The sequence below is a fragment of the Vanacampus margaritifer genome, chromosome 11 (genome assembly GCF_051991255.1).
Source record: "Vanacampus margaritifer isolate UIUO_Vmar chromosome 11, RoL_Vmar_1.0, whole genome shotgun sequence".
Lineage (NCBI taxonomy): Eukaryota > Metazoa > Chordata > Actinopteri > Syngnathiformes > Syngnathidae > Vanacampus > Vanacampus margaritifer.
Genome location: NC_135442.1, coordinates 6,697,397 through 6,713,658, shown reverse-complemented (window position 1 = coordinate 6,713,658; position 16,262 = coordinate 6,697,397). Strand labels below are relative to the sequence as shown.

The window sequence follows — 16,262 nt, the reverse complement described above, 5'->3', positions numbered from 1 at the left end:
TACAATGGGACTATTTAATGTGACGATTAATGAATAGCTGTACATATCAGTTGTTTTTTTTTCAATTGTACAATGTACAAATTCAAATTGCTTTTTGTCATCTTACAGACAACTGTTGAAGATGGAGACGTCATCTCTGCAAATTCAGTTTGCCAAGAAAAAAAAAGTGAGTCAAACAGTTGGCGGGAACGTGACAAGCGCAGGTCCGACAATCGCCGCCGCACTCGCTTTCTGCTCCGCATCCTTGTAGGATCAAATCCGTCTCCGTGCCAAGGCGCGGGTTCACTAAACTCTGACAGCTTTGCTATTTAAGATCAGGATCAGCCCCCTACTCCAAATTGTAAGGAGCATATTACTCTCCAGATACTTCATTAATCTCCATCACGGCTGCTAGCGCTGTCACAGCTGACAGTGGGGACAATGCCACCTGCTCCTCTCCCCACTCGCGCAGATAATGCATGTTTTACAGTAGGCCAGATGTCTACACTCAATAAAACATTTGACAAAACCAACCTGTGTGTGTTTTGGGATGTCTGTATCGAGCGGGAAGCGGCATGGCCGCGGTGATAGCGCCTCTGCCCACCACTGATTAGAGAATTAAAAAGACACAGCTGACACTGACTGCAGCACAGAGGGGACTATTGTAATTAAATTTGTTAAGGGATGCTGGTTTTGGGTAAGTGTGGGGGAGGGGAGGGGGGGGCAACCAGGATGCGGTGTGTTCCGGCCAAGAAAGTGGTCATTTGAAACTGTCAGTCGGAAAGTGATGGAGGTGACCTTTCGGGATTTGCTGTTTATTCACTCAGCTATGATTGATGAATTACAGTAAGAGTGCTCCTGATGGGGGGAAAAAATGGCATCGTTATCACCTCACCTGAGAAATAATAGCAGACACAAAAAATTTCTGCTTTAAAAAAAAAATCTATAGTTGTCAAGATTCACTCAGTTCTCAAACTGAAACTTATTAAATAGGGTACACGTTTGAAATCCCTTCAATTTATACCATTGTTTTGTTATAGGGTAAAAAAAACAAACATTTGTTTTAAATTGTAATAAAACTCCTCACCACTAGATGGCAGACATCACTTAGAAGCATTTCCACATGTTCATCTCCATTAAAAGAGAACACGTTAATTGAGACTCTTTAACGTGGAGAAAAGAAGTTTCAATTGAACGAACCACGATGTCATTGGTTTCGTACAAAAGTTACAGTCACCGTTTCGTGTTAAATCATTTGCGACTCAAATTTAACGTGACAGTTACAACAAACCAGGAGTAACATAAACATACTAAGCAATAACGGTTAAAGGGGTACTTGACTCATTGAGCCATTTTCCACTTGCTGTCGATTGAAGATGACGTCACCTGTGCTGAGGAAGGAAGTAGGTAACGACCAATCATGGCTCACCTGTTTTCTGGGTTTGGTCAGCAATCTGAGCCACGATTGGTCGTTACCTACTTCCTTCCTCAGCACAGGTTATGTCATCTTCAGTCGACAGTAAGTGGATTTTTTTTTTTTAAGGTATTGTACATGAAAAATAATTATGTTACCAAATTCATTCTGGACAAAATATTAACTTTTTGCTGCTGAAAATGGCTAAATGTGTCAAGTATCCTTTTAACAACCTTATGAGAGAAAAAGGTCAGTATTGCATGCTGCAATGCATCATGGGTACTGAAGAATGATGGAAAAGTGCCCATCCCTGGTTTAGATTACTACTACTATTGTTTTTTTTTAGTTTAAACTGCATTCTGTACAGCAGTGGCCTCTTCCAAAAAGGCATTTACGTAACCCTAGCACTTGTGCGTACCCTTAAATGTGAACAAAAACATCACCAAAAATTGTACCTCGGAGAACAAAAATGGACCCCTATTGTACTTTTTTTTTCTTACAGTGTATGTTTTCATGACTTTTCTAATTGAACTCTAATTAAGAGACTGAGAATACATTTTCCATGACCACAACAAATCGAATGATGTTCTAATGCTTTTAGACAGCAGTTCATGTATGGAATTTCAATTGTGTATTATTCATAGGCCTACTTAAGTTCAGCCGTACGTGTTAAAAGTACATTTGCTGTTCAGATACAAAAAATTAAATACTGAATAAATGTACATTCCGGGGGGGAAAAAAGCTTGTCAAATGCACAGTAATATCCTGTGTAATAATTCTATATTTTATATTACCGGTATTCCATATAAAATATTCAGACTAGCTTGAAGTACAAGTAGAAAATGATTTGTGTTGGAAGTCATATTTTTTTCCCTCCCCAATACTTTGTGTGTAAGTGTTTGTGAAGCGTTTATGTTGATGGAATCGGACGGCCGCAGCCAAAGTAAGATTGCATTCTCGGTGGGAGTCCGCACAAAGAGCACTAGATCAGCAGCGCTTTGCCGAATCTCTTGTAACCATTAAAGCTGTGGAGAACAAAATGCCCTTTTGATGGCAGGAAAAAATATTGAATAAAATGGTAATTTTTCAGAAATAGCTTTGTATATCCAGATTTCAGGCGAGGCTGTATTGGATGTTGCAGTGCATCTTTGAGCACTACCAAGCATTGTGTTTGTCATGGAAATAAGCAGGATTATAGTCATCGAGGTTTGAGATCAGTGCGAAAATATAGGTTGCTTTGTTTGGCAGATTTAGCCGCTCGCGTTGTTCTTTCCAGCATTTCATGCAGGAAGTCCTCGTAGGAAAACTGTCGCCAATAACATACGCTGGGTTCCATACATCAACGTGTTGTTTTTACATGACTCCTTCCTGATTGAAACCATGCAAACCCCCCCCCCAGAGACCACAATGGCGACTTGAGACAGAACTGATGATGATGATTGATGATGGCATCGACCACATAGAATCGAATTCATGCGTTGTTGTCTGAAGGATGTGCAAGTTGTTCATATGTGGTTTGTTTTGTTATTCATAAGATCACATAATTCTTTCAGGAGGCATAATGATGGTATTTAGTATGATGATGCAGATGTTAAGACCTAAACTAATGTCTTACTCGGGATGAACATCCTCTGCAAATGTTTTGACATTCAGATATAGTTTATGTTTTAAATTTGAAGCAAGCAGCCAAAAATAATACATTTGTACAGTGGCTATATTTCATTGCGGGAAGTCATGGAAGACGGCTTAAGTTTGAACACCTCTGAAATTGTTCACACTCCAAATGTTTACATAAACTGAAATATATTACAAGGGCACGAACTCTGCGCAACTCTGGAATCAAAATTAACTCATTCACTGCCATTGACGCCTATAAACGTCCCCAAAAATGTTTAACTATTTCTATTATCTATCTATTTTTTAATTAAAAATTAGGGGCGACAGGCGATTTTTTTTTTTAATTATTGTAATTAATCGCATGACTTCAATAGTTAACTCATGATTAATCACTAATTCTGAATCTGTTCTAAATGTACAATATTTTTTTTTCTAGGTTTTCATACTCTTGTTAACAAAAGTGGAAAAATTGTTAAACTAATTAACTAATAAAGTTCAAATGAATTTATGACATCTTTAGCCGTCAATGGGAGTGAATGAGTTAATGGTGGAGTAATACTATAATAAGCATATTAATAATAATCATCATCAAGTTTTTTAAATAGATTTTTACAATAGTGAAACTTAATAAAGTTATGAGACAATAGTTTGACCCCATTTTCATTAGGTCTGAATAATTCAAAGAAACCAGAGTTCCAGAGTATCAACATAACGGTATTGTTAACATAAAAAAAACACTGAATATACATGCTGCCTTAAGGGGCGCAAAGAGTTATACAACATAAAAGCACAACTGTGACAAGTTCTCCCTCAGTAGATATCAACTGTCAGCAACCATCAATCAAGCGGTGCCACTCTGGCCCGACAAACCGCAGTGCCATCAAACCAAAAAGACCACAAAGTGGAACGCTCCCTTTTAAAACACACATAAAAGGGGGGAGGGGGGGGGGTGAAACCACCACAGAGTGCTTTGGTAAATAACACACCATAGATCTTTAAACAAAGAGCCGTTATAACAAATGAATATTAATGTTTGTGAAATTCAATAGTTATGTACTTTTTTTTTTTACATTACCACGCTGTTATTATTGCCATTGTTCTCTAACAAACATTTGAACATTTTGTAGAACTAGATAAGAAACGGGCGTCAGTTGAATATTGTTGGCTGAGGATGGCTGATACTGGTATCAGCCTCTTTCACAATACCCGGCCTTATTTCAAGGTATCGGCCCGATAAGTAGTCGCGCATCCCTGATTTTTAACTAAAATGAAATGCTGAGCCTTTCCATTTGATCAGATATTATTTAAAAAAAAAACACGTGAAGAAATTTAAGAAAATACTCGGTTAATTCAGACCAGGATTACAATTGCAGGGTGCTTACCTGACATCAAAAATACTTTAAAGGTCTCTAAGATTAGTAATACATCAATTTTGAAGCAAGCGCATTATTTTTTTTTTTTAATCAAATAAAAATATAGCATTATACATGAAAAACAGGAAGAGTTGTCAAATAGTGCAAATATAAAAGCCCACGTTGCCCTTGCATGTGTATGTAAGTGCACGGTTTTTCAGAATATACAAATATTGTATTTGACACACATCTGCCTGTGTTAATTCTACATGCAATATCACTGTTGATCATTATTGTATGCTCTTGTGTGTTTTTTTTTTTTTTTTTTTTTTTTAATCTTTGGTCCAAAAACTTGTTTCCTTTTCAGGGACTGTATGTTCACATTGGTTTTTCTCACTCATTGGATATTCCATCCACATGTCTCCACGCTGCACCAATTTCATCTGTCTGGCTCAAGTTCCATTTACAGTGTCCCTCATGGTGCCTCCAGCAGGACACTTTCTCTCTGTGGGCTCACTCACAACCTGTGACTGGCTATGGTGACAGCAATTGTTAATATGTTGATGTGAAACACTGTGAGCTCAGGCACTGTCTTCAATTAAAATTTTTTTTTTTTTTTTTTAAGTGAAAAGCGAAATGTGTCAGTCTAATGTTTGGCACCATGATTTTGCATTCGGGCAGCTTTTAGGAAACCGGACTGCTCTCTTTAACTTTGAAGTACTTGCAAATTGTTTATACCTTTCCAAAGTCTCCTGGAGTCAGACACATCTAGCTGGAAGGGTTTTTTTTTTTCTTCTAAAGCTGTTGCCAATGGTCTGTGTTTACCTGACACTTGGATTGACAGAGAAGTGATTGGAAATATCCACCATTCACTGCTGTGAGCTCCTGAGTGCACAGAAAGTGCTTTTGTACGCTGGCTGTAATGGGCCAAGTTTGAATTGAAGGTTGAAAGAAATAGCCTCACTGCGGCAGTGCACTCGGAGGAACTGACACACCACACACAAAAAAAAAAAAAGAAAAAAAAACTCGGAAGTGGGGTCCTGATAGCATCGCAGGCAGGCACAATAACATGCACGCGCTCATTCCGATGGATTCTCACAATGATATGTGCACAAGTGCTATGAGGGTGGAACTCATTCCACATCAAGTTCATCTTTTCATGGCTGTTTGTCTGCACATGCATCCTGCATTTAAATGGTAAATGTCATATACTAGAAAATGGTCACAATTATTGCATAAATGCTGTTATAGCTGCATGTTTATCCTTTACCCACACTGTGGGGGGGGGGGGGGGGTTACTGTCAAACAGAAAGGCTTAGATGTCAAAAGTCCTAGGAAATCACAATGTTCCATCAGGTGAGCTATTTTTAGAGCAAACAGTCGTAACCGCTGCTTTACAGCCATGATTCCCAATCCCAACCAGTGTGAGATCAACAGGTGCGCTGCAGAAAATGATCCATTTTCAGTCGATTGTTTCTTATTCAACTCTCTATGCTGGTGACATATCGTGACAAGCAGAACAAATAAATGGTCTTCCACTAGATGGATGACGTTATATCAACAGACCGCGCAAATCCATTTTTTTTGTGTCATTTTAGCTTGGTTGTGTGCAATGAGATTTTTTCTGTATTGTAAAATATTTACCTTTGCTCAATAAAGTTTTAAAAACAATGCAGTACGTATTTGTGTTGGCATGTGATTGTTATGTGTTCGTTTCTCAACACTTCTGGTAATTTAGAACAGTGGACAAGCATTAGATGTTCCTTTTCTGAATTAATTTCCGTGGGTTTGAATATAAATATACACTCTGAATCTCGTTTCTTCTTTCAGGCATATATGAACACTCATAATCGTACTGTAAAAGTGGCAAAATGCAAAACAGGAAAATAATCTCCAAAATGATTGACATGACCACTAGCAAATCAGAATACGATGCTTCAACGTGTCAACCAATCAAATACAGTATGCAGAAAGATAGGCGGAACTTCCTGTGTATGACGCCAACGCTCCAGTCAACAGTGCAGGCCCCACCCTTTGTGTTGCTTACCGCCAGTCAATCAAAATAGAAACAAATCTTGACAGTTATCACTTTTTTTCTACGCGTTTGCCGTCAATACTAACTCGGTCATGTCGGGTTGGTTGTAGCTGTCAGAACTCTCCGTTAAACGGCAAGTCACGCCATGACTGGTATGTAATTTTTCATCCTATTCCTCACCCACGTAATGCTAACAAGCATCCACGGGCTAAATTAGCTGGCTAGCAAGCTAGCTTGGATACGGCTAATCAGCGACTAAGTTAGCCGCTAACGCTGTGCTTGTAGCTAATGGGTTAACACGTTTTAGACATACGCTGCTCCCCACCGCACCATTTGAACTATTTTTTTAAACGAATGCAAGCTGAATGTTATAAATCGCTACGCCCTTCGTTTGAGGAACGAGCTTTGTTTAGCTCCGTTTTGCTGTATTCGAACTAGTATGTTGTCCTTCACAGCGCCAGAACAGCCACTGAAAGCGGACGAAATGGCTGCTTTGGACGCAAACAGCAGCCAGAGCAACTTTTTGCAACATGAAGACAATCAGGTGAGATGTCCTTGCGGGTTTTTTTGTATGCTCTACATGCGTGTAGCAAGCTGATCTCGGTTGTAAAGTTGGAGGGGTTTTGAATCCCTCAGACAACGCTTCCTCTTGGGCGGTGCAAAAATCCCGCCTTCATTCTCTGCTCTGGACAGAGACCGCCTGAAAAGCTCCACCAGATGTAAACATTACGTGAATGGTGTCTGAGGGGCTCAACAGAAGCATTTCATTTCCCAGCTACCAAAAAAATACACTTGTGCAACGCGTCACTGTTGTCAACTTGGCCTACACTAATGGCCACTCAATTTCTCCCCCTTAAACTTTGCACATTGTGGGTAGGACATTGAGTCGTCGTCCCTCGACCTGCTTGCAAGCACCTGCACTAAGGTTGGCTCACCGGCATCAGAGGTGGACAGAGGTGCCGCCGCTGGTGTGGTAAGTGGTCACCTTTGGTAGAGCTGTTAGAATCAGAAGCTTCAGTTCATGCGTCCTCCATCATAAGGCAGTTCTCCACCACAGGCACCAGATTAATGGACATTCCGACGTCTTTTAAAATGTATGATCATGAATGTGGCTTGTTGAGTGACCACTTTTTGGAGCCATTCAGCGGTGGATATGCACATACCTACAATACTCATCGTCTTGTGTTTTTTCTTTTTCAAGACCCAAAAAAAAGTTGTGCTTTATCTTGACTAGTTTCGGCGACGACTGCCGCCTTCCTTCTTCTGAGGAAAACCACAGGACGATATAGATTTGTAGACAAGATTTTTTTTTTTTTTGCCATACAATACTCAATTGCCATGTACGAAGTTAAAAACACTATTTTGACTTTCAGATGAGATTAGCTATTCCTAGATCTAGTTATATTGTAAAAAGTGATGTAGCTCTTTAAATCCTTTCACCTTCTAATTTGGGGAATTTTCAGTACACTTTTAAGATAGGTAAACATTGGCCTCAACTTCATTGTAACTGTCTGAGAGGTCCTGCAGTGGAAGGCTGCCTGTCACTGGCCTCGCGTCCATTTCTTATGGCAGGGTAGCATCTGTTGCATTTTGCCAAAACCATGATTGACAGCTGCAGTTGGCCTGCTTTTGTCCGTGCGATGTAGTGATTACATCATATGACTTCCATTTTTTTAAGTCAACGCTGGCTAATGTTTATTGTTATTCATGGAGGGGAAGAGTTGCAGTAATTGATATTTATCAACAATGTACAACTCAACCAAATTTACGCCGAATGTGCACATTACAGCACAGAGCATTGACTGCTTGGTAAAGACTTGGCTGATGTCACCTAAATAGATTTATTACTGTCAGAAAATAAGTCCTCTCGATAGGCGTGCTTGCTGCTGAGATGGTCAGATAACGGTTGCTCAACTTGGCCCAACGGCAAACCCTGCCCACATTCTGGGTCCATCATCGCAAATTCCCATCAAGATACTTTTCTTTTTTAGGAATTTTCCTAATCTAAGAATTTACCGGTGGTGGATTAACTAATGCCCAGGGAAATGTATTTTCTCAACTATATAGAGTATCAGGCATGTTTTTAAAGGATGTTTTAATTTTTCTAAAATCCTGCAGAGGTACAGATGGACATGTTGAACGGATGTCAGAGAGTTTTTACTTCCGTGTTAGTAGGAATGGAATGTGTAACTGTCACACATGAGAAGTTTAGTTCCGTCTTTTTTGTTTTTCTTATCAAATAATGCAGTGCATTATTCCCAATTTATACTGCTACTACTGCTTCTGACCATACTCACGTTTGATACCCAGGCATTTATGTTGAAGTGGGCAACACACCTTGCCATTAATGCGGCACTGTACCCTACCAAGTTGACCGTCTTGACTTCATGACAGCCACGGGTGTTGATAACCACGTAGCGTCATGTGATAACTTATTCATCTATCTACCACATTTGAAGGACTTACCAGACTGATAATTTTTTTATCAGAATCATGAAGACATGATTCATCCAGTCTTGAACGTTCCCTCGGAGCATAGTAAACAGGATCTATGATTCTACAATCTACATGATTATGACACATTTAATCTGACCTTGCTTAAATTTGACAGATAGACTCTGAAAGTATTACCCTGTTTCCCGATTAAATTTGCCGCCTCTGGACAAATCATGGTTTTAGCATTAAGATTTTTGACCCCTGCATGTGACATTTTAGTTCAAGTGTTGTGTTTGTATTTCACCCAAACTTAAAGGGAACGTACCTGGATGAACCCTTTACAGGGATGTGATTTTTCCGCTAATTCGCGGAATTCCGCTTTTTTTATCTCCAAAAATAAAAATTTAAAATCTCCGTTTTTTTTTGTTTTTGTTTTTTTTTTGTAGTTCATTGTGTAAGGCAGTCCAATGTTTTTGAATGTGACTGATTTTGAGTTGACTAAAACTGCCATTTTATATGGGATAGTTTAATATACATTGAAAATTTATGCTGTTGTTTTGTCTATTTCTTTGTCATGTGAGTGCATTGAAAGTACTTAAAAACACGGAAAACCCATGAGCTCCGGGGGGCCGGCGGCCCCCAGACCCCTGGCTAAATTTTCAGATAATTTCACTTTGGTCAAATCACATCCCTGCCTTTACCAATCATACATTTAAAGAAAGGAGGTTGCACACAAAACAACCAAGAACGACTGGTTGAAAGGCCTCCTCACCCAAGACAATCATTTGCTTGTTTGAAAAATCTTGCATCGCCTGCGAGGCACAAATCCTTAAGGTTCCTGTGATATTTTGGCATGGATTTGCATGTGTGTAATAGCCACCATTTTCTCTCTTAGGCTACAGATCAGACATCTGCACATCTTACAGTGTCCGATAAATGGGAGGTGTTAGCCCCCAGCACGGCTGCAAAGGATGACCACGGGATGATACAGATCCAAGGCCAAGGAATATTAACGTCAAATGGACAGTACGTTCTTCCTCTCCACAGTTTGCAGAGTCAGCCGATTTTTGTGTCGTCAGGAAGCGACACTGCCTCTGCCAATTCAGTGCCTAACATTCAGTACCAAGTAATTCCTCAGATTCAGACTGCAGACGGACAGCTGAGCTTCGCCGCCACCGGCATGGAAGGAGCAACTCTGAGTCAGGACGCGTCGGGACAGATTCAGATCTTGCCTGATGCTAGTCAGGGTCTGTGTGTGACGTCCGCTGCCAGCATCCTTACGAACAACCAGAGCCTCATATCACAGACTGGGAATATCCAGCAGATCCAGGGGATTTCTATTGGCAGCTCCGCATTCAACAACCAGGGTCAGGTTGTTACTAATGTGCCTGTGGGTTTGCCGGGGAACATCACTTTTGTTCCCATTAACAGCATAGACTTGGACGCGCTAGGCTTATCCGGAGCCCAGACTATAGCGACGGGCGTGACCGCCGATGGCCAGCTCATCATGGCAAATCAACTGGGGAGTGGCTCCGAGAGTCAGGAGAAGACGGACGACGACCTCTCACAAACACTACCAGTAAACGACGCCAATGCTGAGCTTTTTGTGCCGACGTCTTCCTCCCAGCTACACAATCCCACCAGTGACGCCAGACTCCTGACCCAAGACGCCTCGTTGTCGTCCGTGGCTACGCAGCAGTCCGACTCCAGCACTGGCCTCCAGCAGGGCTTCATCCAACAGACTCAAGAGTCGGACATCCAGGCGACATCAGCTCAACCCATCGTCCAGCTGCAGCAAGTGCCACTGCAGACCACCAACGGGCAGGTGGTGCAATCGGTGGCTACGGGCGGACAGGGTATGCAAAACCTTCAGCTGATCAACCCCGGGACGTTCATCATCCAAGCCCAGACGGTGACCCCGTCAGGCCAGTTGCAGTGGCAGACCTTCCAGGTGCAAGGTGTCCAGAACCTGCAAAACCTTCAGATTCCCACCACTGTCCCTCAGCAGATTACTCTGGCTCCAGTTCAGACCCTCTCACTGGGTTCCAGTCCAGTCGGCGTCAACACCGGGCAGATCCCCACCCTGCAAACCGTGACAGTCAACTCAGTGGCACAACAGGAAGGAAATGCAGACATGCCTCGAGGTACCGTGTTTACTGCATACAATACGAGTCAAACAATCGCTAATGCTAATTTAAGTCTGCCTTTGTGGAGATCATTTTAACTTGAATGTTCAGTTCGTTGATTAGAAAGTTCTGGACACGTCGCCAGCCGTGCCCATCAAAGTTGCACTCATGCCAAACACGTTCTCAAATTTGATCTCAAATGGAATTAAAACATTGTGAATTCAACTTGCCTTAAGCTGTAGGAACTCTAATCTAACTATTTTCACTTGTTTTTGTCTATAAATGTATACACTTTCAAACTTGAGGTGACACAATGCAGCGACTTATACAATAGTTCTGATTGGTTCTCAAATTATTTTCTACTCTTTAGATTGGTTAATTTTGTAAAATAACAGACAATGTGGGGACTGACAATTAGTATCAATTTACCATATTTGGACTTAAAATGATTTTGTCCGACAGTGATTATTGTGCATGTATTTTGCACTGTATGCTGCATCATACTGGGAGCTTCTTTGTTTATTTCTTCATTTGCAAACTATTCTCAAATGTTTCTTGGGAGGAGTATATTTAACTTACTTTTGAAGTTAAAAAAAAATTATATTTCGATGATCTCATAAATGTTACCTTCATATATGATACAGCCATATCACACATCAAACTGTGTCTTTTCTGCACTCTACAGACATCCGGATAAAGGAGGAGCCGGACTCGGCAGAGTGGCAGCTAAGCTCTGATTCTACCCTAAACACCAGCGATCTGTCCCACCTTCAGGTCAGGCTGGTGGAGGATGATAATTATATAGGCCTGGGAGGCAAGAGGCTACGTCGAGTGGCGTGCACTTGCCCCAACTGTAAAGAGTCTGGGGGGAGGTGAGTTCTCTTAGCGGGATGCACTTCACTTCCACAAAACCGTACGGCTGTTTTGTAAATAAACCTTCCGGGATGCTCGTTGTGCCGGCGCGTGTTCCTCAGGGGATCCGGCGTGGGGAAGAAGAAGGTGCACATCTGCCACATAACAGGCTGCGGCAAAGTGTACGGCAAGACGTCGCACCTGCGAGCGCACCTGCGGTGGCATTCCGGGGAGCGACCGTTCGTATGCACCTGGATGTACTGCGGGAAGAGGTTCACGCGCAGCGACGAGCTGCAGAGACATAGGAGAACACACACAGGTGCCCACGCTAAATCACTGTAATGGTTTCATTTGTGGGATGGAATTTTTCCACTAACTTGTTGTCTCAATTTGTACCACAACTGTCAGTGTTTCTGTATTAGTATTGTGAAATGTTTCTCCAAATCTCAGCATCAATGGTCGGCCTCCCTGTATGCAATTTGCATCATCTTCCCGTGATTGCGTGCATTTTCGCTGGGCACTTCCATCTTCCTTCCACATTGAAAAGCATGCATGTTAGGTTAACTGAAGGCTCTAAATTGTGAAATGTGCGAGTGAGTGGTTGTTTGTCTATTTGTGCCCCGAGGACAAGTGCTAAAGAAAATACATGAATGGATTTGGAAAGCGAAAGTGTGAGGTTCTAGTGTGAGATGGTTTACCCGTTCACAATGGTCCTTGTCTCTTGAGCGCGGAACACAAAACTCACGCTACAGTTGATTGAATATGAACAGGAAATTGTAACGGCCCCGCTAGAGATGTTTTTAAATCGGTATTGTTGCTAGACACACACACACTTAAGACTCTGTAATATTAGTGAGCATGACACGCCATACAGAAGCATTTCATTACACTGCTGCAAGCCCAGTTAGCACTTATTTAAACTATTGGAGTCATTAATCATCTATTCTGTAAATGCAGTGGATGTTAAGTCTACATTTGGCCTGCTAAAATGACATTTATATATATATATATATAATAAGTGGTGGGTTAGGAAAAGCCTACTAGAACTGAAATGTATCTGGGGTTAATCAGGAACTTCAATTGGTCACACCCTGTGTGCTGATTCCCATTTACTTAAGATTTAAATGTGAGTGGTTAATTCTGATGATTGTGAAAAATATTCTAATTGCGGGGTTTTTGTGTATAGTGGAAACAAATAATTAATTCAAACAGTGATGTTTCGACCTTTTTAATCGCCACTGTGTGAAACTTCAACATCTGTTGTTTTCGGGGTTGATATAGTTTTGGGATTTACATTTTCAGTTATTTTTTTAATTTCGTTTTGATATTGAATTTTTTAAATGTAGTTACATTTTAATTAGTTGTCAGGGCATTTCTGCTAGTTTTGATCTTAGTTTTGTTTTCGTTTGATTTTAGCTTTCGTTTAAAAAAAAAACGTGTATTACTTGTGTGCAACATTTAATAAACACCATGGTAAAATGAAAAAAGTCACGCATTTCTTACCTAGCGGTGCATTTTGGCTGACTGAAATGAAAAAGCGGGCGAGCTGAGCCATCGGAGCCAAAAGAAAACGCAAAATTGTTGCCTAGGAACGACATCATCTGAAGGTGCTTTTCTATTGGCTGCTGCTCGATGACGTCGCTTCTGTGTGACACACTTTCAAACCTCCTTATTCCAGTTAGTAATAACTAATAAATAAATTGACTTAAAATCAACCCCAAAGGCTCATGTATTAAATTTTGCAAATGTAAAATATAGTTTCAGTTAGTTTTTGTTTGTTAAAAAGCATTTTAGTTTTTATTTAATTTTGTTGACGAAAATGTTTTTTTGAATTTTTATTTTGTCAAGTTTCCGTTAACTAAAAATAACCTTGTTTGTTTCGCAGGCGAGAAGAAGTTTGTGTGCCCCGAATGTTCCAAGCGCTTCATGAGGAGCGACCACCTGGCCAAGCACATCAAAACCCACCAGAACAAAAAAAGCGTGAACTCTGGCAGCGCCATGGTGACCTCGGTGGAATCCGCGGGGTCCTCGGACAGCCTCATCACCTCGCCGGGCGGGACCACCCTCATCCTCACCAACATCCAGCAGGGCTCCAACAACGCCCAGGACATCCTGGCCAACGCCGAGATCCCCCTGCAGCTCGTCACCACCTTAGCGGCCAGCCAAGTCATCGAGTGATGGACGCGGCGCTCACAAACTCACGTGACCGCATTCTCGTATACTCCTCCTACCTGCATTTTTATTCCAGCTTTGAAGAAAAGAAAAATAAAGTGATTATATATATATATATTTTACCATTCTTGTTCGCTCTGCTATGAAGTGGAGGTAAGAATAGAAAACATTGCAGTAATTACACAAGGAAATGCCTTATTTTGTACAATATTGTCTAGTTGTAGGTATACAGTGTCCTCAATCAACTTTAATAATGCTTTTCCACCTTTTCTTACCTTCACCTTATGTCCTCGTTCCTTTTTCTTTAAGTCAAGACTAAGCTTCATCTCCAAGTAATTACTGTCTTTGACGCAAATGTATTTATGTTTTGCTTTTTGTTTTTTCGTGTTTTCTCGAAGATGCGCTTTCCCACAGTGCTTCCAGTTTAGCAATTCTCACTGCAATTTTTGGGTGGAATCAAATCAACAGTTTTTATTCATTTCACTTCAAAAGGACCAACATGTCATTCGATATTTTTGGACAGATATTTATGTTGTTGACATAATATCCCGTTTACAACTAAAGGCAACTGTTTTAAAAGGCTGAATTGTGAGTAAATGTGTTTTTGTAAAGATTATGGAGGATTTTTTCCCCCCCAAGCCATTTTTGGTGATGGTTGCCAAATTTGCCTAAAAACTCAGGGTGAGTTTTATTTGCATGACACAAGTGGAGAAAATATCCCCTATAATGTCTCATTTTGGGGGGGAAATCTTTTCAGGCGGACCAAAAACTCAGAAGAACGACGGCACCGTTATTGTGACTGCTCCTGATGAATAATTAGTTTTTTGTTTCTTTTCTTTTTTTCTATTTGGTAATGACCCTGGTTTCTTTTACCAAATCATTTCAAATGTGCAATTCACAATCAGTCCAATTTAAGTGAAAATGTTATTTTGAAGGTGGTACTTTGGATTTTGATCACTGTCCTTACAATGAATCATCGTCTGTATCCATGTCGGCAAATCTCTATTTGTATAGATTTTTTTTTATAAGAAATGTCTTGCATTCTCATGTTATGTTATTTCTGGCCCCAACATCTGAAAAAATAAGCAAAATTTATATATATATATAAATACATATATACATTGTCCTCTTCAACTGACCCACAGTTCCTTGTGTACTAAGAATGACAGTTTTCACTTGTTTAGAACTGTAAAAAAAAAAAAAACTGTATAATGTCATTATAAACATTTCTGTTACACTTGAATTTCCATGTATATTTTTGTGTGAGTCCAAATTTGACGCCATTTTAAAAGTTTCCTTGCACTGCACTTCCCATTGTTGCTGAGCTTTTTCATTCTCAACTCCCCAGCCTCTTCTCCCACTGTGTGGTCCAGCAGATGTCACTACAGCCAAGGGAGCAACGCTGAGTCCTGGTTGACCCGTTGACCTTTCCCCATGTGACATTAGTTGGCGGAGGAGGTGAGATCTCAGTCGAAAACATAAGAAGCATAAGCTGTCTGAGAAAGTCTCATGACTTTGAACAACCTGCAGGCTTGAGTAAGTGAGTGCGAAGTACACCTGTGGATTGCTCCATCGTCACTGTTTGAAATGTCAGGTAAGTTGTGTTTATTCATTTAATTTATGTTGTGCTTATTATTGGGGGGCGTGGCTAGTGTAGAACTGCACTGTGTCCAACTGAGCTAAGGTAATACTTGTCAGTAGGGTGCAGTTGTAAGCCATAATAATAAACAATGGCAAATCAGAAGTGAGCATAATTTTCTTTGTCAAGGCAGACTTTGATGAGTCTTGTTTATGATTGCTGGCAGTAGACGCAAAACAAAACGTCACTGCCGATCACGTTATGGTTTCCTTCAGAGAGACGTGACTGAAAATCAAAACTTAAGAATCGCCTCGTCATTTGCTTGCATATACACAGTTCAATTTCATTGTTATGCATATTCATGTCATGTAAAATAGTGACAACCAAAATCTAAAAAATATGTATTTTTTTTAGAAGGGGGTAAAATGCTTATATCTCTGGAAAGACAAAATAAAGCCAGCTTTGGCGAGATTTTCCATTTAGCAGGGATCATGAAGTAGGCACACGTATTTGTTTCTTAGGCTACAAAATAAAAAAATATAAAAAAAAAGGAGCTTGGAACCTGTGTTGAACCGTTTTTGAGTCAAGATTTGCAGGGCCTCCCTGTTCCTGCGTCGGTTACCTCCGCAATTCAAAACACGTAAACTCTGCTGACAAAAGAGCTGTATTTGGACTTTCATTCATTTTTATTCAGGTTCAA

General features: G+C 40.6%; 2 protein-coding genes and 1 long non-coding RNA gene across 11 annotated transcripts in view; all 3 read left to right on the top strand.

Annotated features, from left to right (window-relative positions):
* Window positions 1-512, top strand: part of LOC144060919 (uncharacterized) — a 46,034-nt gene extending 45,522 nt beyond the window's left edge. For all 8 annotated transcript variants that reach the window (XR_013296039.1, XR_013296038.1, XM_077580863.1 and 5 more), the window contains one exon: window positions 109-512. Coding sequence is in view for 6 of the 8 variants with exons in the window: in XM_077580863.1 (XP_077436989.1) it covers window positions 109-312 (204 nt within the window). In the remaining 2 variants the exon portion in view is untranslated. The remainder of the gene's footprint in view (window positions 1-108) is intronic.
* Window positions 513-6,377: 5,865 nt separating this feature from the next.
* sp3a (sp3a transcription factor) lies at window positions 6,378-15,226 on the top strand. Of its 2 annotated transcripts, XM_077580795.1 has the most exons (7): window positions 6,378-6,549; window positions 6,853-6,941; window positions 7,275-7,370; window positions 9,729-10,977; window positions 11,645-11,831; window positions 11,934-12,130; window positions 13,697-15,226. In XM_077580795.1, the coding sequence occupies exons 1-7, from the start codon at window positions 6,543-6,545 to the stop codon at window positions 13,987-13,989; spliced, it is 2,118 nt and encodes a 705-aa protein (XP_077436921.1). In that variant the 5' UTR covers window positions 6,378-6,542; the 3' UTR covers window positions 13,990-15,226. The 2 variants fall into 2 exon arrangements, with proteins under 2 accessions (XP_077436921.1, XP_077436922.1); XM_077580796.1 differs by lacking the exon at window positions 7,275-7,370.
* A 139-nt stretch (window positions 15,227-15,365) lies between these two features.
* Window positions 15,366-16,262, top strand: part of LOC144060778 (uncharacterized) — a 35,234-nt gene continuing 34,337 nt past the window's right edge. Inside the window, exon 1 of the long non-coding RNA XR_013296009.1 lies at window positions 15,366-15,577. This is a non-coding gene — a long non-coding RNA (uncharacterized LOC144060778). The remainder of the gene's footprint in view (window positions 15,578-16,262) is intronic.